This window comes from Staurois parvus, unplaced genomic scaffold, assembly GCF_062004578.1.
Source record: "Staurois parvus isolate SC_StPar_1 unplaced genomic scaffold, SC_StPar_1.0 ptg000086l, whole genome shotgun sequence".
Classification (NCBI taxonomy): domain Eukaryota; kingdom Metazoa; phylum Chordata; class Amphibia; order Anura; family Ranidae; genus Staurois; species Staurois parvus.
In genome coordinates, this window is record NW_028317882.1 from 10,283,784 (window position 1) to 10,306,809 (window position 23,026).

At 41.8% G+C, this 23,026-nt stretch overlaps 1 protein-coding gene across 3 annotated transcripts in view; it reads left to right on the forward strand.

Moving 5' to 3' along the window:
* The window catches only part of PDE4C (phosphodiesterase 4C), a 406,056-nt gene extending 384,953 nt beyond the window's left edge, over window positions 1-21,103 (forward strand). For all 3 annotated transcript variants that reach the window (XM_089670026.1, XM_089670028.1, XM_089670027.1), the window contains exon 15: window positions 13,632-21,103. In XM_089670026.1, the coding sequence (XP_089526152.1) occupies window positions 13,632-14,225 (594 nt within the window). In that variant the 3' untranslated portion in view covers window positions 14,226-21,103. The remainder of the gene's footprint in view (window positions 1-13,631) is intronic.
* Window positions 21,104-23,026: the final 1,923 nt, after the last annotated feature.

The following is a 23,026-nucleotide window of genomic DNA, read 5'->3' on the forward strand; positions in this document are numbered from 1 at the left end:
CAACAGGGATACGTGGAAGACATTGGAGATGTGCATCCCAGGAGGAAGAGCAAGGGCATAGGCAACCGGGTTCACCCTGCGAAGAATGCGGAAAGGACCAACAAAACGGGGGGCCAGCTTTGGTGTGGGCACCTGAAGCTTGAGGTTGCGAGTGGACAACCACACCCGATCTCCGACCTGGCATGAGGGAGCGGGCAACCGTCTACGATCAGCCTGGAGCTTCTGGCGCTGTGCTGAGTCCTTCAAGGACCTCTGAATCTGCCCCCATGAGGAGCGCAGAGCAGCCAGGTGGTTATCCACAGCCGGAATGTCCTGTGGAGAGAACAACTCAGGCAATACAGGGGGTTGGAACCCATAGTTGGCCATGAAGGGGGACATCCCAGAGGAGGAGTTGACAGCCGCGTTCCTCGCAAACTCTGTCCATGGCAGGAGATCGACCCAGTTGTCCTGATGATCTGATATATAGCAACGAAGGAATTGTTCCAGGGCCTGGTTGGAACGCTCCGCAGCCCCATTGGACTGAGGGTGGTAGGCCGAAGAGAAGGAAAGCTTGATACCCAACTGGGAGCAGAAAGCGCACCAGAACCTGGACACAAACTGGCTCCCACGGTCCGAGACAATCACCTTGGGCAACCCGTGCAAGCGAAAGATCTCCTTTGCGAAAACCGTAGCCAGTTCTTGTGCAGTCGGCAATTTCTTGAACGGAACGCAATGGAACATCTTAGAAAAACGATCAATCACCATAAGAATGACCGTATGACCTTGAGACGCAGGAAGATCCACAATAAAATCCATACCCAGGTGTGACCAGGGACGCTCCCCATTGGGAATGGGTTGCAGAAGGCCCAATGGAAGGTGCCGAGGAGATTTATTCTGGGCACAGACCGAACAAGCTGCTACATATGAGGCGATGTCAGAACAGAGAGATGGCCACCAGAATAACCGAGAAACGACCCAGGACAATTGGTTCCTACCAGGATGACCGGCAGTCTTGGAATTATGGTAGGTACGTAGCAAGCGGGTACGCAATCCCTCAGGTACAAAACATCTTCCAGCCGGTCTCTCAGGAGGAGCGTTAGTTTGAGCCGCCAAAATCTGCTCCCCAAGGGGAGAAGTCAGGTTGGTACGAATGGCAGCCAGGATCTGGTTTGGAGGAATGACCGAGGTCGGCTCAGTGTCCTCCCTGGACAGCTCAGAGTATTGTCGCGACAAGGCATCAGCCCTGACATTCTTGGAACCAGGCAAGTAAGAGACCACATAGTTAAAATGTGACAAAAACAGAGCCCACCTGGCCTGACGGGGTGTCAACCTCTTAGCCTCCGAGAGATATGTGAGGTTCTTATGGTCAGTGAGAACTAGGACCGGGACCACAGAACCCTCAAGCAGGTGCCTCCATTCCTTGAGAGCCAGAATAATGGCCAACAACTCCCTGTCTCCAATCTGGTAGTTGCACTCTGCAGAGGAAAGCTTCTTGGAGTAGAACCCACAAGGAAGTAGGGGTCCCTCGGGTGACCGACGCTGGGACAAGAGGGCGCCTACTCCTGTCTCAGATGCATCAACCTCGAGAACAAAAGGCAACCCAGGATTGGGATGAGACAGAATTGGGGCCGAAGTGAAGGCGGCTTTCAGAGCCTTGAAAGCTGAGATGGCCTCGGGTGACCACTCGTGAGGGTTACTGCCCTTCTTGGTCAGGTCTGAGAGAGGCTTGGACAGTGTGGAAAAGTTCCTGATAAACTTCCGATAATAGTTGGCAAATCCCAAAAAGCGCTGAATGGACCGAAGACCACTGGGATGAGGCCACTGCAGAACCGCTGAAACCTTCTCAGGGTCCATAGAAAAACCCACCGGGGAAATGATGTAGCCCAAAAAGGCAACCTGGGATTGGTGAAATGCACACTTCTCGAGCTTACAGAAAAGCTCGTTCTCACGTAACCGTTGCAGCACCCGCTTAACATCCTGGATATGAGTCTCCATAGACGCAGAGTAAACCAGGATGTCGTCCAAGTAAACCACCACGCACTGCTGCAACAAGTCACGTAAGACATCGTTAATAAACTCCTGAAAGACCGCGGGTGCATTACACAACCCGAAGGGCATAACCAGGTATTCATAGTGGCCGGTTCTGGTGTTGAACACGGTCTTCCACTCGTCGCCCTCCTTGATCCGTACGAGGTTGTAGGCAGCCCTAAGGTCGAGTTTAGTAAAGACCGTTGCTCCCTTGAGGCGGTCAAACAACTCGGTGATCAACGGAATAGGATAAGCATTTTTAATCGTGATCCGATTGAGACCCCTAAAATCAATGCAGGGTCTCAGCTCACCTCCCTTCTTTTTCACGAAAAAAAACCCAGCTCCTGCTGGAGACGTAGACTTGCGAATGTGCCCCCGGGAAAGCGCATCCGCAACGTATTCCTCCATGGCCTGATTCTCTGCCACCGAAAGAGGATACACCCTGCCACGCGGAGGAGTGGCACCAGTTTGTAAGGTTATGGCACAATCGTATGGACAATGAGGAGGCAGAGCACCGGCGCGCACCTTGTCAAACACGTCCAGGTACTCCCCATATTCAGTGGGCAGCACAGAGTCCGAGGAGGTGCACAGCACCTTAACCGGACCACGGATGCAACCAGCCCCACACCGTGGTGACTATGAGAGAATCTCGGCCGATCGCCAATCAAAGGTCGGATTGTGCCTCTGAAGCCAGGGATAGCCCAAAACCACGGAGTAGTGCGGGGAAGAAATTACCTGGAAACAGGCCAATTCCCTGTGAACAGCCCCAATAGCTACCTCCACCGGCAGGGTCTCGTGGGTAACCTGCGATGGCTGCAAGGGCCTGCCATCTATAGCCTCGAGAACCAATGGAGTCTCTCGAGCTTGCAGAGGAATGGAGTACTGGGTAGCAAGCGAACTGTCCATAAACAAACCGCCAGCCCCAGAGTCTACCAACGCCTGGGCCGTCACCGAGCCTCCTGCCCAAGAGAGGACAACGGTGATAAGCGGTTTATCTTTACGGGAAACCGGGGACGAGGAAACTCCACCCAAGATCTGCCCCCGACAGGATCTCAGGTGCGGGCGTTTCCCGGACGGACCGGACAGGACTGCCGAAAATACCCCCCGAGTCCACAGTACAGGCAGCGACCCTCCCGATGCCGAGAGGCCCGCTCCCCCTCGGAAAGGCGAGCAAACCCCAGCTGCATGGGCTCACTACCAGACAAACCATCCCCAGGAGGCGTGGGAGGAGAGGGAGGCACGGGTGGGACAGAAAACGTAGGCGCCAAACGGTTAGGAGGCCTCCGCAGACGCTCCTTAAATGAAGGCCTCTCTCTGAGCCTGGTGTCAATCAAGATTAGAAAGGAGATGAGTGCCTCTAACTTCACAGGCAGTTCTTTGGCTGCGATCTCGTCCTTCAACGCATCAGAGAGACCATGAGAGAAAGCAGCTACTAGAGCCTCATTGTTCCAACCCACCTCTGCCGCCAAAGTACGAAATTCGATGGCGTACTCGGCAACGGTTCGTGAACCCTGATGCATGGACATGAGCAATTTGGCAGCAGAAGCGGAGCGAGCGGGCACGTCGAATACCATACGGAAGGAGGCAACGAAATGGGTAAACACGTGAATCACCGGGTCATTCCTCTCCCATAAGGGATTAGCCCAGGCCAAGGCCCTATCAGAGAGTAGCGAGATTAGGAAGCCCACCTTTGCCCTCTCAGTAGGGAAAGTGTGAGGTATTAATTCAAAGTAAATCCCTACTTGGTTAAGGAAACCACGACACTGACTCGTTTCCCCCCCAAAGCGCTGAGGAAGAGGGGCAGAACCAGTCATACCTCTGGGTACCGCAACAGATGCGGAAGTAGGTGCAACAACCGGAGCAACAGTGGGAGAGTCCACCGGAGTAACAACTGACCTAATAGCCCCAGGGGTAAGGTGCGCTGTGCGTGTAAGCAGAGCCTGCAACGCCTGAGCGAACTGATCCAACAAGCGATCCTGTTGGTCAAGTCTGGCGAATAACATAGGGATCGAAGGCGTACCTGCACCGTCAGGATTCATGGCACTTGTGTAATGTCAGGGCAGGAACGCTGGAATGGGCAGGCAGGCCTATGGTACGGTCACGCTGCGACTGACGACAGCCACTACCCACAGACCAGAGTCCCTCAGGGAGCGGAGTCTAAGCCCCAGGCTACCCTTCACCAGGGCCCCTGATGGTGGGGATGGACTTGACGCAGCCTGAGACCAGGTCGCGGCCCCCGAGTGACCCCAGCTGCGATAACGACTGCCGCCAATGGCGTACAGCTGGTGGGAGCTAGATGGGAACACGAGTAGAGTAGTCAGACAAGCCGGGTCAATAACAACGGAGCAGACAGTACTAGACGGTTGGCAAAGAATACTCAGGTCACGGGCCGGGTTCAGCAACGGGAGGTCAGGTAAAGGGTTAACGCAGAGAGTAGTCTTGTCCAAGCCGAGTCGGTTACCAGGAGAGCAATGGGAACAACACAAGAGCTTACAACAGGGCAACATACAGGACACAAGTGCAGAGCACACTTGCAGAGAGCAGGCTTAAATGTGCTCAACCACACCCTTCTGAGGAGGAGCCGCAGAAGCCTGAAGGCATAAAGGTTCCCACCATGCTTTGCAGAAAACCAAGATGGATGCCAGCTCATGGAGATGCACAAGCTCTGAAGAAAGGTAGGACCTTGACACCTGTGGACTGGGAAAAATTCTTCAATTTAATGTTCAAATCAAGCCTATCCACCCAAACACAATAAAGAAACTACAAAATATTATCTAGATGCCCTTATGAGCTACACAGGATGTTGACATTGATTCCTGACCACTTTTGGCACTGTGGGGCACAGGAACCATGCTTCACATATGGTGGTCTTGTCCTCAGATTAAGCCATGTATGGAAGCTATTTTTGTGCTTTCAGATTACGGGTCTGACCTACCAGAAACTTCCTGAAGTGACTTTGCTTTCTCATCTTCCCATTCTCTGCAATATCTGCTAAAAAGGGCCTACTCCATTTCCTTCTTTCTGCAGTGCAAGCCTTAATCCCTAGACCCTGGAACTCACCTGTTGTACCTAGTATGGGAGAATTGGTAACCAATATTAACCATCGAATGTGGGAGCTCACTATGAGCTTGCAGGAACAGTATCCTGAATTTGTAGAATGTTGGTATGCCTGGATTAAGTTTGACTGGATTAAGATCTGACACACAACAGTCCTTTCTGTGACATTTGAACCCTTAGATGGAATGCATAGAGACAGCAGCACTTGCGTCCTTGGTCAGATAGGGTCTACCCCCTCCCATTCCCCACTCTATTTCTCTTCTCTCTTCTTTTCTCTTCTTTCTGCTTTTTCTCTCATCTCCCTTTTAGATTATTCTCTCTTCTGGGATGTTTGTTTTTTTTTTTTTTTTTAGTTTACACTGGTTTGCACCAAATTACTGAGCTTTATTACCTGTCCAATATCAGAGACTGTGATGTAAAAAACACACACTTATTTCAAAGATTGTTTTAATTTGTTAATCATTTTGCTCGTACTCATTTTGTGAAAGCTTTGGAGAAAGCTCAATAAACCATTCTTTAAAAACAAAATTAAGATCCTTTATCTCTTGGCTTATATCTCCCTAATAAAGCAAGACAACAAATATTAGTCTAAAATAATGGTTGGTTGATTGATTAGCTACTGTATACTTCTTCCTAAATGAATAGGGCCCCAACAGGCACGATTTGTGGTTGGGAGATCGGCAATGACTAATATGATTTCAATCCAATAATATAAAGTCCAGTGTCTCAATAAAGAAAAAATATAAATTAAAAAATAAAAATAAAATAAAAATAAATGAAAAAGTATATTTCTTGCAGTGTTGATTGTTGTGAAGAACCTCAAAGAAAAAGAAACTCACAATAGTGCATTACCATAATATCATAATAAAAAAATAAAAAAAAAAAAAAAAAAATTTTTTTACTATATATATATATATATATATATATGTATATATATAAAACACATGCACACACAAATGTGTATCAAACAATTGTGCAACCTTTAAGTGAAATTTTTTTTTTATATATTTAACACTTGTGAGAACCTTCCAAAAGAGAAAGGTAATGAAACACTTGTGCTCATAAATAATAAAATCATGAAGTGATCTACTTAGTGAGATTCCTCCCCACACGTGACACTTCTAGTGAGTAAGGCCAATATACCCTTACCAACAGTAGATGAAACTCACGCCTTTTATATATATATATAACTGGAAATCCTCCAAAGAAGCTTTATCCTCCTCTCCTCCTTCGCTTCCTGTTAGGATGATCTTACTATGCCTTCCACATACATAGGTTTATAAAATATGACGTACCCCCATGTATGTTTCAAGTTTTAATGAATCCACTTGTATAAGGAGTTGAAAACATAAGTATATAAGTAGTATAACCAATTTTGGACAAGCCCCACTAAATGGGGATTACCAGGCAGTTCCCACAGTTCCCATGCAGTCCACTCTCAAGTGTCCAGTGATTCCTCAACAAAGATGGCCGCTGTGACACTTCCGGTTCCTGCTCCTTGCGTATGACGTCACTTCCTCTTGACGCGTTTCGTCACATCCGGGACTTAGTCATAAGTCTCTTATGACTAAGTCCCGGATGTGACGAAACGCGTCAAGAGGAAGTGACGTCATACGCAAGGAGCAGGAACCGGAAGTGTCACAGCGGCCATCTTTGTTGAGGAATCACTGGACACTTGAGAGTGGACTGCATGGGAACTGTGGGAACTGCCTGGTAATCCCCATTTAGTGGGGCTTGTCCAAAATTGGTTATACTACTTATATACTTATGTTTTCAACTCCTTATACAAGTGGATTCATTAAAACTTGAAACATACATGGGGGTACGTCATATTTTATAAACCTATGTATGTGGAAGGCATAGTAAGATCATCCTAACAGGAAGCGAAGGAGGAGAGGAGGATAAAGCTTCTTTGGAGGATTTCCAGTTATATATATATATAAAAGGCGTGAGTTTCATCTACTGTTGGTAAGGGTATATTGGCCTTACTCACTAGAAGTGTCACGTGTGGGGAGGAATCTCACTAAGTAGATCACTTCATGATTTTATTATTTATGAGCACAAGTGTTTCATTACCTTTCTCTTTTGGAAGGTTCTCACAAGTGTTAAATATATAAAAAAAAATTTTCACTTAAAGGTTGCACAATTGTTTGATACACATTTGTGTGTGCATGTGTTTTATATATATACATATATATATATATATATATAGTAAAAAAAAATTTTTTATTTTTTTTATTATGATATTATGGTAATGCACTATTGTGAGTTTCTTTTTCTTTGAGGTTCTTCACAACAATCAACACTGCAAGAAATATACTTTTTCATTTATTTTTATTTTATTTTTATTTTTTAATTTATATTTTTTCTTTATTGAGACACTGGACTTTATATTATTGGATTGAAATCACAGAGACACTGGATTTATGATTTTGTAGAAAGTATATGGGGAATATTTTGTAGTTACATAAATAGTTGATTTATTGAAAGAGGGTAGATTCCTGTTTGGATCTATTGATTTGAGTTTAAGCTTTCAGGGGGTTGAAAGTTTTTTCCATTTTGGAATTGGTGTAGGTGCAAGGGTGTTTTTGGTTTCACATTATACTCATATCATTTTCACATTATATTTATAAATGACTAATATGAGGAAGATTGTTGCAGTACTTGAGAACCAGGTCAGGTCTTTATCTAAAACGGAAAGCCATTTTGGCTCTCAGTGCAGAGAAAGCTTTTGACAGCATTTGTTGGAAGTGGCTGTTGCAGGTTTTGGCCCATTTTGGCTTTAAGGGAGACTTTTTTATTCTATGTATTCATCATCATTTGCTAAGGTATACCTAGCAGTGAAATTTTCTTCCGCAATACCATTACAGCACGGTATGTGTCAAGAATGTTCCCTGTCCTCATTTTTGTTCACTTTGGCTTTTGAACACTTGATCAACCTTTTTGAAAGCACATCATCATTTTAAAAGGGGTTCAAATAGGGTTGGAGCTGATAAAACTTTCTGTGTTTGCAGATGATATTTTATGTTTTTTCCAACCCTAAGGCCCTAGATTGCATTTTGGGACACATAGAAGAGTTTGTTTTTTAGGATTAAAAATAAATCCTAAGTGAAATTTTATTATTGAGTAATTAGAACCCCTATGCAGACACTGAATGGTTGAGATCAATAGGTCTGAAAGGAGTAGCGAATTCAATCACTCATTTGGGTATAAAGTTCTCAAGGAATGCATTGAATCTATATTCTCTAAACTTTCCACAATTTAATTACAAATGTTCATGAAAAGACTTTGACTGATAGCGATCACCTTATTAAAGGAGAAGTACAGCCAAAGCTTGTTTGGCTATAATTCTCTGTGGATCACAGGAGTGCAGTTCGTTCTGCGCTCCTGTGACCTGTTTTCAGCTGATAGTGGGCTAAAATCTGCTGGCTGCTGACACCACTCAGCCGGTCCAGCCTGGGGAAAGATTGTGACCATATGGTCGGGATCCACGCAGGAGCCTGGACCGGTACCTGGCTAAGCCTCTCAGCAAGCCGCTGAGAGCCTGAGTCAGTTTCTCCTGCCCCCTCCAAAGGCCAGTTTTTGAGTGAGCGCTAGAGGGACAGAGCAGAAAGTGGTGACTGACAGTCACCGCTCTCTGCTCAGAGCGTCATGGAGAACTGAGCAATCAGTGGTATCTGTTCTCTCAGTTGTCACCCTTAGAGCTGTGCGGGAAACAGATGCAGTATGATTTAAAAAAAAAAAAAACAAACCTACTTCTCTTTTAAAATAGTCAGTCTCCCAAGATTATGTCCTTTGCAGATGCTTAGAGCTTTTACATAGTTTTTATCATGAATTCGTTTTATGGTGAAAATCTAACTTGGCCCTATCTGTGTTGGGTTTTAACTTTCCTGGTCCTTTGGCTGTACAATATTTACTTGTTTACTTCACTTTGGATGGGATGGGAAATACACAATATTTTGCTAGCTTGGAGATGGAAGAACAGGTAACTTATTCATGGTTAAGTGACCTTCTCCATTTGCCATTTCATCAATTATCTTTCAGGTTTAAATCAATTATATTACTTTAGAATACTCTGGAGTGAAACTAGGAAACTTTACATTCATTCTATTCTGGTTTTTCCACCAGGTAATTCAGATAAATTATTTACCCTATGGACAGAGGCCTGGTTCACACTGGATCCAACTTTGAAATTGTGCGACGTCAAATGAAGTTGCATGTTAGTGCAACTTCATGCACAGATGGCTATGCAAGGCACACCTGAAATTGCAAAAATTAATGCAGGAACTACTTTCAAAATCGGTGTGACTCCAGTGGATTTGCACTGATTTGACCGATTCCATTGCGGACAATAGGTTGCGACTTGTCATGCGGTTTGAAACGGTCAAATCGCATGACAAGTCGCACTGGTGTGAACCAGGGCTAAGAACCTTTGAAGATTTATTAGATACTGGTGATATATTAGGACTCTTTGCTGTTATCCAGATGAAATATGATCTTCCATCCAGGTATCCAGTTATTTTTTTTTTTATATGCAAATGCAGACTAAGAAACGTATGTTCAGACTGAGGAACAAGCAACATTTTCCCCTATGCTAGCATTGTGCCCAACTCCCATTGCCTAGAAAAAAATCTTTGTTTTTTACAATTCTTTGATACATCAAAAGACCCAAAATCAATCTCCTAAATTAAGTGTGAAATGGGCTGGGGATATGAGGTAACAAGGGAGGAGATGGAGGATGTATTGTTAAGGGGATGGGCTTCTATTCAAAAAGTCATCCCTAATGGAAATTGGTGGAAAATGCAGTTAAAACATAGGGCCTATTAGGGAATTAGTATGCCTAATAACTATCTTACTAAATTCTCAAAATGCCAGCACAATACACCTGAGGTATATCATTATGGTAATGCCCACAGATCCACCTGGTGCGGTCAGACATTGAGTTATCTGACCCAACTAACAGGACAAGTATGCTCTCCTTCCTTGATATTATTTCAAGTTATTCATTATGCAGAAAGGATGACCCCTTCTTTAAATAGAACATCTTGTTTTTCTGGTAACTAAAAAATTTCTATTAAACTGGATTACTCCCATTCTCCCTACTCTGGCAGATGTAGCATAAACATTTGCATAAAGGTATGCTTTTTGGAAAAAAAAAAAAGGGAGGCTTGTAAAGCATCAGAAGTCCCTTATGAATAAGTTTTTCAAAACTTAGTCCCTGTACTTGCTCAATACTCTGACATCTATGGGCTGTATTATTTGAGCTAGTTATAGCTTATATAGCAGAAATTGTTCGCTATTTGTTTTGTAGGATTGTTTAAGGGAATGTATTTTGTTAGTCTTTGTATCTTTTTTTTTTTTTTTTTTTTTTTTTTGAGGATAAAAAAAAGAGACTGGTTGGCAATATGTAGAAAACATATGGGTCATTCAAACTAATTTTTGATGTTATTTATTGGCGATCTTATATGTTTTATGATATGTAATTGTAGATTTTCTGTTTATTGTTCTCTTTCTTTTGTATATTAGAGCTATTTTGTATAGTGTGCCATTTTTGTGTAGCTTGTTGATGGTATAAATATATTAATGTTTTGTGATATATATTTAGAAATAATTTGCAAATAAAAGAAAAAAATAAACAAATATAGGCCTTCTCCTCCCATGTGGGTATATACAGTTGTGTTCAAAATAATAGCAGTGTGTTGAAAAAAGTGAATAAAGCTCAAAATCCTTCTAATAGCTTTTATTTCCATACACACAAATGCATTGGAACACTGCACATTCTATTCCAAATCAAAACATGAAGAAAAATATATCAAATTTGTGTTGTACCTCTAAAAAAATTGAAGCAAAGTGAATATTAGACTGTTCAAAAAAATAGCAGTGTTTGTATTCTTCTTTACAAACTCAAACATTCATTATATAAACTGAAAAATGTTTGAAGATTTTGCTTTCCTTTGAATCACTTAATATTTAGTTGTATAAGCACTGTTTCTGAGAACTGCTGTACATCCGTGTTGCATGGAGTCAACCAACTTCTGGCACCTGTGAACCAGGATGATTAGACTACATTCCACAATTCTTCACTATTTCTTGGTTTTGCCTCAGAAACTGTATTTTTGATGTCACCCCACAAGTTTTCTATTGGATTAAGATCCGGGGATTGGGTTGGCCACTCCATAATGTCAATCTTGTTGGTCTGGAACCAAGATGTTGCACGTTTACTGGTGTGTTTGGGGTCGTTGTCTTGTTGGAACACCCATTTCAAGGGCATTTCCTCTTCACCATAAGGCAGCATGACCTCTTCAAGTATTCTGATGTATTCAAACTGATCCATGATCCCTGGTATGTGATAAATAGGCCCAACACTGTAGTATGAGAAACATCCCCATATCATGATGCTTGTGCAACCATGCTTCACTGTCTTCACAGTGTACTGTGGCTTGAATTCAGTGTTTGGTGGTCGTCTGACAAACTGTTTCCGGCCACTAGACCCAAAAAAAACAATCTTACTTTCATCAGTCCACAAAATGTTGCACCATTTCTCTTTAGGCCAGTCAATGTGCTCTTTGGCAAATTGTAACCTCTTCAGCACGTCTTTTTTTCAACAGTGGGACTTTGCGGGGGCTTCTCGCAGATAGCTTGGCTTCACATAGGCGTCTTCTAATTGTAACAGTACTCACAGGTAACTTTAGACCTTCTTTGATCTTCCTGGAGCTGATTGTTGGCTGAGTCCTTGCCATTTTGGCTATTCTTCTATCCATTCGAATGGTAGTTTTTTGCTTTCTTCCACGTCTTTCAGGTTTTGGTTGCCATTTTAAAGCATTTGCGATCATTTTAGCTGAGCAGCCTATCATTTTCTGCACTTCTTTATATGTTTTCCCCTCTCCAATCAACTTTTTAATCAAGGTATGCTGTTCTTCTGAACAATGTCTGGAACGACCCATTTTCCTCATAATTTCAGAGAGAAATGCACTGTAACCAGCATGTACAACATTTGCTGCCTTCCTTCCTTAAATAAGGGCAATAATTGCCACCTGTTTTTCAAAGAATGAATGACCTCACTAATCGAACTCCACACTGCTATTATTTTGAACATGCCCCTTTCAATTAGTGATTCAATTACACAGAAGCAGCATCATGCATGTCACGACTGTTGGGTCTGTTGGATTTCTATTACTCTACTACACCTGCTAGTAAATTATTTGCCATGTAGAAATATAATTTCTACCAAAAACAGTGATTGATCAGGTTAGTGATGTCTGACTGCTATTATTTTGAACACAACTGTACATATTTTGTAAAAAAAAAATACATCTTTTAAAACACAGCATCTTTTAAAAAAGCTGAGAAAGTCCCCAGGACCCCACATACCTGGAAGCATTGGGTACGCTTGCTCCAGAAGACAAACAGAGCATTAGATAAGCATGGCAAATGTATCAGGGAATGACCTTTTAAGAGAACCTTTCATTTTTTTTATGAATGGACAGATTCTCTTTAAACTGCCACACACTATCTTTGTCTAGGCCTTATTCTGCCTGCTAGTGGAAGGGATTGAAAGCCGGGAAAAGTGATATCACAAAAATGAAAAGCAGGACTGGGAGACGCTACATCTTTGCAGCACAACACAGGGACCCCTTTAAAGAGGGCTATATGTCTTGCTGTACACAGAGAAAAGCCCATAGGATTGGCAGCTAAAACAAGTCAAAGCAGTAGTCCTAGGGTAGGGTCCTGTTTCAGAAGCTGTACAATATCTGGTACACATCTACATACAGCAACTGGAAAGACACTTCGAAAAGTAGGCAGTAATACAAATTCTTTTTTTAGTAATTCTACGTTAAAACGAACATATGGCGAGATTACCATTCTATTTTTACCCACTAAAAACTGAAGCAAGTGTGAACACCTGATTTGCATACTCTTAGATTTACACAGCACAGGAATGCCAGGCAGGGGAGTAGACCTAATTTTTTTCTGCTGCAGTTCAGTAACACTTGGGGCGGCTTCACACTGGCCTGTTCGGTGGCCCTGCTGTGCTTTGGGCAAAGCGTAGTTGACCTGCGGGTTTTGTGCAGGTTAGCAAGCAGTTCGGTGCGGTTTCAGAAAGTGGACCAAAGATGCAGCATGCAGGAGTTTTGGTGCGCTTTTTGAAACTGCACCAAAACTGCAGAATCTCATAGAAGTCTATAGGAAAGTGCAGCTATCCCACATGAAAACCACTGGTTAGCTACACTTGGCAAAAGGCAGCTTGAAGCCTCCCTTACTGGTCTTCCTAGCCACCCACACTCCTAACTGGACAGTGAAAAGAAGCAGCAGACTGATGACTCGTTTGTCTGTCACGCTTTGTTTCCTCCTATCAGCATGGTCTTTGGATTTAAACACAACTGATTTGCTGCTTGTACTGCTTCCTCCTCCCTCAGAGTTCTGCTGTATATGAATTACAAGAATCTGATGCCAAGTCATATTCTAGTAATTACACTGCTTGCATTTAAACTCCAGTTAAGGATGTACTAATGATTACAGAGTTGCATTATGCTGCATGCTGAAAATGTTTCTCTCTTTTTGTATAGGTGGGTTTCATTGATTACATTGTGCATCCTCTGTGGGAGACTTGGGCTGATTTAGTGCATCCTGATGCTCAAGAAATTCTGGATACATTAGAAGATAACAGAGAGTGGTATCATAGCATGATCCCTCAGAGTCCATCCCCTCCACCAGATGAGCAAGACCCAGACAGGGGGAGCACGGCTGGAGACAAATTCCAGTTTGAGTTGACACTGGAGGAGGAAGAGGAGTCTGACACAGAGCAGGATGATACAGAAAGTCCTGTTGATGAGGAGAACAGTGACTCAAAGACCCAAGTTACAGATGAATCAGCTGTGGGAAGTGATGAGGCTGACCAACCCTCTCCTGTAGATACATGCAGGATTGTCTCTAGCAAACTCGATCGCTTGGAACTCCCATCCAAGAACACTCTAACCAAGCAGAAAAAAGTCTTGAACTTCGATAACCTGAAATTAACAGCGGATAGGACGCTACCACAAAAAGACACTAGCACCAGGAGGGCTGCACCTTCTAATACAGCCAAGCAGGAGACCACAGAGCAAGCAGAGGTCTGTTTGGACAAAGAAGGAAACATCACATATCTTCCACTAGGAACGTAATGCCAAATTGCCACACCACTTTTATTTTTATCCACGCACACTTTGCATTTTACTTTTGTGGAGAAGTAGACTTTTTTTTTTTTTTTTTAAAGAACACAAGAAGCAGAATATTCTAATCAGAAGAAACAAAATGTCACCAAATTCAGTTATCGCATGGGAGAGCATGGCGAAATGTCATTTTATTTTTCAGTTTTTTTTTTTCTTTTGTATTTTTCTTTTTGGCAGGGAGGCAGGGACTTGCAAACCCTTTTATGCTAGAATAGAAGTTAAAGGGAAACTATAGCCAAATATTTGCAGTATTAATATTGTAAGAGTTTACATGCTGAAACAGGCTTTCTACCCATGGACCTCCAGCTGCCTTGAAGCTAATAATCCTAGCATGCTTTGCAGGCCATGGATTTTGAAGTTTTATTGCACCTGAAGAGCCAGGGTTGCCTTAATAGAGCTTTATGATATCTGAAATTGCATGTACTGTGTGCAGTATCCCAATTTTCATTATATCGGTGAAAGAATACAAACAAAAGAACCATAGGACTGTGTGCATTACTGGTTACATCTTTATAAGAGTGTTTATCAGGTTGTAAGTCACTATTTTTAAGTTATAGTTTTCCTGCTTCTGAAATCGGTGAGAAACAGTACCAAGACGCAAAACAGGTTTCAATTACTTTTGTTTGAAGTTGCTTGGAACACTTGAGTATTGTGGGTGGCCCATACCCATTATTTTGTTTCAGACAATGCTGGAAACGTCTGTTTTGGTTTCTTTCTGTATTGTGGCATGAACACACACTAAAACATTGAAGGTTTGTGGTGATTCCACTGCCAGTGTCAGAGGGAGATTTTTAAAGGACATAAATGAGCTGGTACTTTAAGGTGCCTACTATCCAGTAGTTACATTAGCTCAAAGTTTTTAGCTTTAATATAAAACTGAAAGAAAGCCTTGTTCTGTGCATGTTACCATGGACTTGATGGGTACAAGCATCCATTGCTATCAAAAGTCTGCTACAACAATGATTTGAAACTGTACTAGAGATGAAGGGAAACTGAATTTCCCACTGTATTGCATGTGATAGAGTCGGGAAGCGGGTTCTTTTTGACATGCCTTATCACCTGAGTGATTGCAGTTGTAAAAATGTCTATTGGGGTTTTCATTTATCCAAAGTTTTGTATAGCTAATAGTAGTTAGTCACATTCAGCTGGGCATGTTCTGTAATGTTTAATGCTTCAAAATGAAATAATCAAATCTAACAAGTGTTAGGAACATACACCAGCATTTATAGTCATCTAAATCACAGTGATGTCATGGAAATTGTCAGGGTAAATGGTGATTGTACAAGAACATGATGATGACCATGATGATTGGATTAAAGTGCCTGAGTTATGTGGACTGCTATAAATGCTGGGGTCTCATCCCCATACTCATTAGAATTGAAGAAGCCACTTGGATAAGTGGTGAAATATTTTCAGCATCACAGAACAAGTCCAACTCTGACTAACTACTATCAGCTAAAGAAATGTAACAGTTAATGTCTGTCCCTCAATCTAACCTCTTAGAACCTCCATGGTAACATGCACACTCAGTTTAGGCTGAGTACATTTTATAATACTTCTAGTTAAGTAGGTAATCTTTTATTCCTTCTTAAAGCAGTTGACTACCAGTGGACAAGACCTCTACAGCTTTTTTACTGCTTTCTAGTAACTTTCTACTGCTAACCACGTTTATGTATGCATTTAGTGATTGTTTTTTTTTTGTTTGTCCAGAAATAATTTAGCTCTTGTAAAGAAACAAAGTAGAGCCGTTTCCATCATAATCTAAAAGTGTTAAAGTAGTTGTAAAACACAAACACGAAATATGAACAAAGCATATCTCTCTATAGTGTGTACTTGTCTCTACCCAGAGCACGAAGTGTCATTTTTGTTTGTTGCTTCCTTCCTTTGCTGTCCATACGAATCATTTCTGACAGGTTTTCCTGACACCAAGAGAAAAAGATGACAAGGGAGGGAGCACCAGCAGATTGACAGCCTCAGCTCTCTGGGGGTGTGTTTCACCTCTGTGTATCAGCAGAGGCCAGTCCCTTCACTGTGTGTATGTATGGGTTTACACCCCCTTTAACTTATACAGGTTAAAACTGTATCATTTTACCTTCCAAGCAACTACAATCATTAAGTTTCTAGATCTGTTTCTTGATAATATATATAAAACACTCCCAAAGGAAAGCAAAGTTAGTCTCCCTGCAGTAAAGAGAATATTTTCTTTTACAAGTATGCTGTATGAGCACAAATATAAGAACCATTCTTTAATCCCCAGGTATTTGGCCCTTGTCAGAACATTTGAATTGGTCTGGCTTCAGTATCTTCTGAGCAGACTTGTAACCATATTTACTTGCCACCAAAATGTGTCCGGCGAGTGTGCCAGATATCTTGTAGCATTGGGATTAAGGGTTGCTTCTGTGCTGTAACAAATGTGATTTCATTTTTTTTATGACACAAAGCCTCTAAAGGATTATGCATAACGGGTCTTTGGCTTTATTTTTCCACATTGAAAACCTTTCTGATATTGGAATGTGGGGGGAACAGGTGATGTCCACTTAAGTGGCAGTACCGGATTTTCTAAACCTCAGGGCATGGTGGAAATGCTGTATGTATGTTTGTCTGTATTGATGGGCTGATATGTATTAGACAGTTAATGGGTGTTCATACTTTTCTTAACCCAAATGTTGCATAGAAAATGGTGTTGAGATTATCCGGGTATTGAATACATTACACTTGAAAATGACAAATCCATGGGCCAGTTGGTAGGATTTGATGTAGTGTTCTGCTTCTCCAGAAAGCTTCTATAGTGAAGTTTCTGAAGAAGTGTGAAAACTTGAGCCCTGTCCTCAAGAAAGTCTAAGAACTTAGGACAGGTTCTTGTTAAAATAGGGTTTCATTTAGGCAGATATAATAATACTGTGGAACAGCTCTGAACTCTATCAGTTTGCTGTGCATTCTCCTATGCCTAACTGTATCCCAGAACACATAGTAAATGCATGCTGCATCCATCTACAAGCCCTAAATATTGTGGTGCACTTACTCTGTTCACAACCTAACTGTCCTAAGCAATTCACCTTTTTTGATGTTTAAACAACAATATCAGAATTAAGCTGTAGTTTAAGTACAAGGCCAAACCTGTTGAGATAAAGTGGGTAGACAATGAGCAGGGAGGGGTAGACCTATTGCTGCAGAAGTAAACTGCTGTGGTCAGTATTTATTTCAGCTCTCATTATATAAATGCCCTTCTACTATTGCAGGAGCAAGCATTGATGCCAGCTTTAGACATCTTTGTGTATGTAGCTGAAAGGTACTGGGTGGAGATGAAATATTGCATATTCTGTATCATACTAAGCCAGTTATAAGACACAAAGTTATTAAAAGTCAGACTGTTGAGACATTGATCAGACAGAAGAGCAAATTGGTGTTTTATCCCAATTGATCAAATTGAATGTGTCATTAAGCAAAACACCTTTTGAATTAGGCTTTTGATAGTGCCATTTAATGACTTAAGTGCCAAACATTTGGTACAGAGCAGGGAAGCTGAGCCAGCCTGCCCTGGAGGCATTGTGTAGAGTCTAGAATTTCCTGTATCCATTACAACTCAGTCACCCAGTTGTTCTGCTCCACACAAAAGTACTTTTAACAAATAAAGCCAGCATAGCCCCAGTAAGCTTTTTGGGAAGCAAACCCAACATTCACTGTCAGTTGTATATGTTCGATGAAAAACAAACTGTTCTCATTCGCTTAATGTATCATCCTGAGGGAAGACTCACCTAGGAACAAATTATAGTCCATATGTGTAGGTTTCATTTTCTTTTGCACACACTCAATTTCTGGCACTTTAACATGTAATTTTCATTTTCAATGCATAAAAGGTTAATCTTCCATTCTACAAGTGTAATGTTTGTTTACATGAATGTATTAGCGATAAATAGGACATTCCATTTGGGTTGAAAAATAAGAATACCCTCTGAGAAAAAAAAAAGTCTCCTTTTTAATTTATTACGCTAAAGTTTCACTTTATTTTAGTGTATAGTTCACTTTTAAACAAAGCCACAATTATGTGCACACTTCTTGTTTCTTATCTAATCCTACTGTGATTTGTACTCAAAATGCTGCATTACTATTACCTTGCACTTCTCAGCAAAACCAGTAGAATGATGCCACCCAGGCACAACCGCTTAGTGAGCTGATTGAAAAGCTGCACTGGGTGTTATTGGCATATTTACTAATTTCTAGAATAAAATAAGACATTATGCCTTTGGTGAAGTCACACAGTAATCAGTTTGATGCAAAAGAGTTAACTGCTATTATAGGAACTTCAGGATATTTACACTTCCAAGCACTTTGAATGCAGACCAGATTTAGTTGGATCTGCGTTGCAGGCCTAACAACATTAATGAGTACACACACTTCGCTTACACAACATCTGGGGTGATCAAAGGGTTAACTGTGTGCTGTTTTTTGCTGTGTCAGCATATTGCTTTGTATTGCTCAGCTATGCAGAGCAATACAAAGTAATGTGCAGGAACTGACAGGGGAGAGATCTGTCTTGTTTAAATACAGGTCCCTCCCCCGTCAGTGATACACCGTGATAGCCGGGGAATCACCTGCCAGGACCTGGTGATCGACAGGTGAGGCCACCAATGGCAGCGCAGGTAGCTGGAAATGCAAAATCACGTGTATAGATACTTGATTTTGCACACCCCTCCCGCCCTCTAGCAGTATTTCTGCTATAGAGCAGCCGGGAAAGTGGTTAATTAGCTGGGTTTTTCAAAATGTTTAGAACAAACACATTTTAACAAGAAAAGCAAAACCTGTAGTTTTCATACATACCGTCTTACTTTTTTCTTCTTGGGGTATGTACTAAGACATAGGGCCTTATATATCAGTCCTCAATTTGAGGAATTTGCCCATAAGCATTTACAGCTGACATTAAAATGATGGTTTCTGAACGTTTTAATCTGATGTCTGGTGATACATTAGCCATATATGTCAAAAACCTAGTTATGATTAAAGGACAAGTTTACAAATGTAAGTTGTCCTTTAACCCCTTCACACCGACATAACACAAATGTGTGGCCACACAGAACTGGGCTTTTTTTTCCGTGGGGCCACATATTTACGTACCTGTCTTTGTGCTGGGAGCGTGCCACACAGCACGCTCCCAGCATAAAGACCAGGGTGTCACTGAAAGCCCAGGTCCCGTTCTAAGGATCGGGATGCGGGACTCCCAGTTCTGGGTCACATGATCACTGTGATAGCCAATCAGAGGCTATCACAGTGATCAGTCACTGTGCAGCCTACCCCTTTTTTCCCCTCTTTGAATGGAGGAGAGAGATGCATTGTATATCTCTCTCTTCTTGCATAGAGGAAAAAAAAACTGTTTGTTAAAATAAAAAAGAAAAATTACCTAGATCAAGATTTGATCTAGTTCAGGGTCAGGGTTTTTTTTTTTTTAAATTGGTATCAGTGTCAGTGTGTTTTAGGTAAAAAAAAAAAAAAAAAAATGCTCACTATTGTTTCTGGGCTGTACTGTGGGTACAAATAACATACACATATATGGTATCACTGCAATCATCGAGAGCTGGAAAATTTATTTTGGGTTGTTCTTTGGTTGGATGTTAGGATAGTAACAAGAAACACACAGTAAAAATAATTTCTTTAAATTTAGCTATTTTGTGCCAGTTTTCCCTTTGATAATAGAAAAAAAAAATCAGGAAATATCCATTTTGGGCCAGTTTCCCTTTGATAATAAAAAAAATAAATATATCAGGGGATATCCATTACCATTTACCACCAAATGAAAGCCCAATTTGTCCTGAAAAAAAAAAACAATGTCTAATCCACCTGGATCTACAAAGTAGTTGTGATGATTTGTACGGTTTTACTAACACATGTCAAGGTTGCAAAACTGTGCTTAGGTGTTAACATTTGTTTTGCCCTTAGGCGTGAAGGGGTTAAGTAAACCCCCACCCTTCAAGTTGTAATCAGCATAGTTAAATACTTTTATTTAGGCAGAGGACCCAGCTTTGGAGAGGTTTTGAATGCAAAGGCTTTGCACCAGGTAGGACAGCACAGTCAAGAACTCAGGAGCTGGAATGAAGGTAAAGTGTTTGACTATGTGGGATACACTTGGGGCTGGGAGGTAAAGTTGTGAAGTTGTCCTTTAACCAAGGATAGCCATAGACTGCCATATCACTCAGGACAAATACATTGCAGTACTGTATGTGAACATGGCTAGCTTTCTTCCCAGCTCACCCAAGATCTTGAAACTGCACATACATGGTGAAAATAATTTTCTCTTGCAATGAGGAAAACATGACAAACCATGTTGCCACATTTGCACCCAACTCTGCTTGATCAATCCGAGTATACTGGGATTGTGGAGAGCTTTTTTTTTTTTAAATCCTTCACACACTACAATTTTCATTGACAAGTTACATTGTATACATTATACAATATTCCATTGTGTTTTTAAAAGAAAAAAAAATTCCAGTAACACCCAAACAATGCAGCTTTTCACAGTGGTGTCTAGGTGGGAGCTCATGAAGGTCCTAATGTTAACAGCAGATTTGAAAAGGTAAGCCATAGTGGACCTTAGTGGATACAATGGAAAATGTGCCATTCATCACTGCTGCAATAGTGATCAGTTGTCGGTCATTAATGTGTCTAAGGCTGTGATTCATAAAAGGACACTAGAATATTGAACTTCTTATAGACTTTTCATGTAAATGAGTTTAAAGAGGTTATACATATAGGGTATCCTCTTATAAATCTAGGCCTAAATCTTTTAGAATTGTCATATTTGTTTTATTATTTTCTTAATAAAATACTTTATCTTTTTATGTTCTGTGTTGGAGTTATTTTTTTAGATGGATGTTATGCGTTATAGAAAATTGTGTTCAGTTTTATGGTGGTCAGTAGTGAAAGGGTGCTTTTCAAAAGAGAGTGTAGTCATTTTGATATGCATGTTAAAATGTATGTTCAGGAAAACCCAATTCATTAGTTTTGAATATTAGTGAGGGGTTAGAATGCCTGGTTGGGTTTGTACTGTGGGATCACAGAGATTTTCTAACTTGTTCCCCTGCTGAAGTTTTAGCAGACAGAGGGTAAGAATTCTCCAATGACACAGACAGAAATCAAACCTCACTTTTTCATTATCGTCCGTGAGGAACATAGTATTGTTTTAAGTCTAAGACACGTGGGTTATACTGTTGGCATCAGGATGTTTGGACACTAGCAAAACAAAAAATGCTTAACCAGCCGCTATATAACTCTGCCTCCCATGGTTATGCCTTAGTTTTTTTGCTAGTATCCTAGGCAGATTGAATGTTTTCCACAGCACATGGAGTAAATGTTTCCTTCTAATTTGTGAGATTTTTTTTTTCTTGATATATCAAGACCTCATATAGGCTGCTTGAGCTAGTGTCTTCACAGCAGCTATACCCATTTAACCTCTTCACGCCGGCCGAACGCAAATGTCCGGCGTCTGGGCCTAGACACAGAGCGGCTGCACATTTGCATTCTATTAAAAAAAGGACATGTGCCGAGAGCGCGCGCCCTGCGCGCTCCCAGTGCACATGTCCGGTACTCACGGAAAGGTCCCAATCTCCTTTCGATCGGGACCTTTCCCGATCATGTGACCGCCATGACGTCACGGCAGTCACATGACTTTAAACCCCGCCTCCCAGCTTCTGAAACCCTTAAAAGGCTGGGAGGCGCCAGCGTGAAGGGGTTAATGTATCCTCAGCAATAGCTTTGGAAGCCATAATGGGACCCAGCTGGACCAAAGATTTGCATGGGTTAGCTGGAATGTGACTTTAGGCACTGGGCCACTTTTCAAGGCTTTCCAGGCCTGTGTGCTGTATTAGCAGCCATAGAAGATATACCTGTGCTCAAGTTCCAATAGTTTGTACATGTATATAATACATCAGGTGCTAAAGGGTTGTGCCCACGTTAATACTAGAAAGTCTGGATGAACCCTCTGCATGCACACTATACTTTTTCTAGCAAACTTGTAATGAAAAAAAATGATTTTTGGTTCACACATAATTCAATACATGTTTAAGCTGGTCAGTTGCATCAAAGTAATCCCTCTATGGCCAGTCCCTAACCTGCTCTGCAAAATGTAAACAATACAGTGACTATAGGGCAGATATACACAGGTTGGTAAAGAGCTGCCACTGGCCTGCAATGCAATAGGAATGAGCTATAACTGTGCTCAAATACCACCTCCCCCTCCGCAACCCTGGCTCAGGGGTTGTGGGGTGGGGGATTTCTTATTGGAATCTGGAAGATCCAGGCCCCCCTGCTATAAACTAGTAGAGGGGTACACACAGTAGTAGTACCCCTACCCATTCACCAAAAAATTGGGCAAAGTAAAGAGTTTTTCACAAGTCCTTTATTAACCAGTTGCCCACCGAATATTGTAGCTTTACTGGTATGGTGTGGGCTGGCTGTGCAAACTCAAACCTACCCACGCTGCCATTGGCTCCCTGACATGCCGATCACTGGGTCCCGCCCAGCAATTCACGGCCGAAACCCACCGATCATCATAGCTAGCGTCAGGAGAGAGATCTGTGTTTGGTAAACAACACAGATCTCTCTGCTGACAGCAGGGATGTGAGTTTTTGTCTTCCTGCTTTACATCCCCTAGTAAAACTGTAAACAGTCAACATATATTACACAGTTAGGCACACAGTTAACCCTTTGATTGCCCCAGATGCTAACCCCTTCCTGCCCAGTGTCATTAGTACAGTTTTAGTACA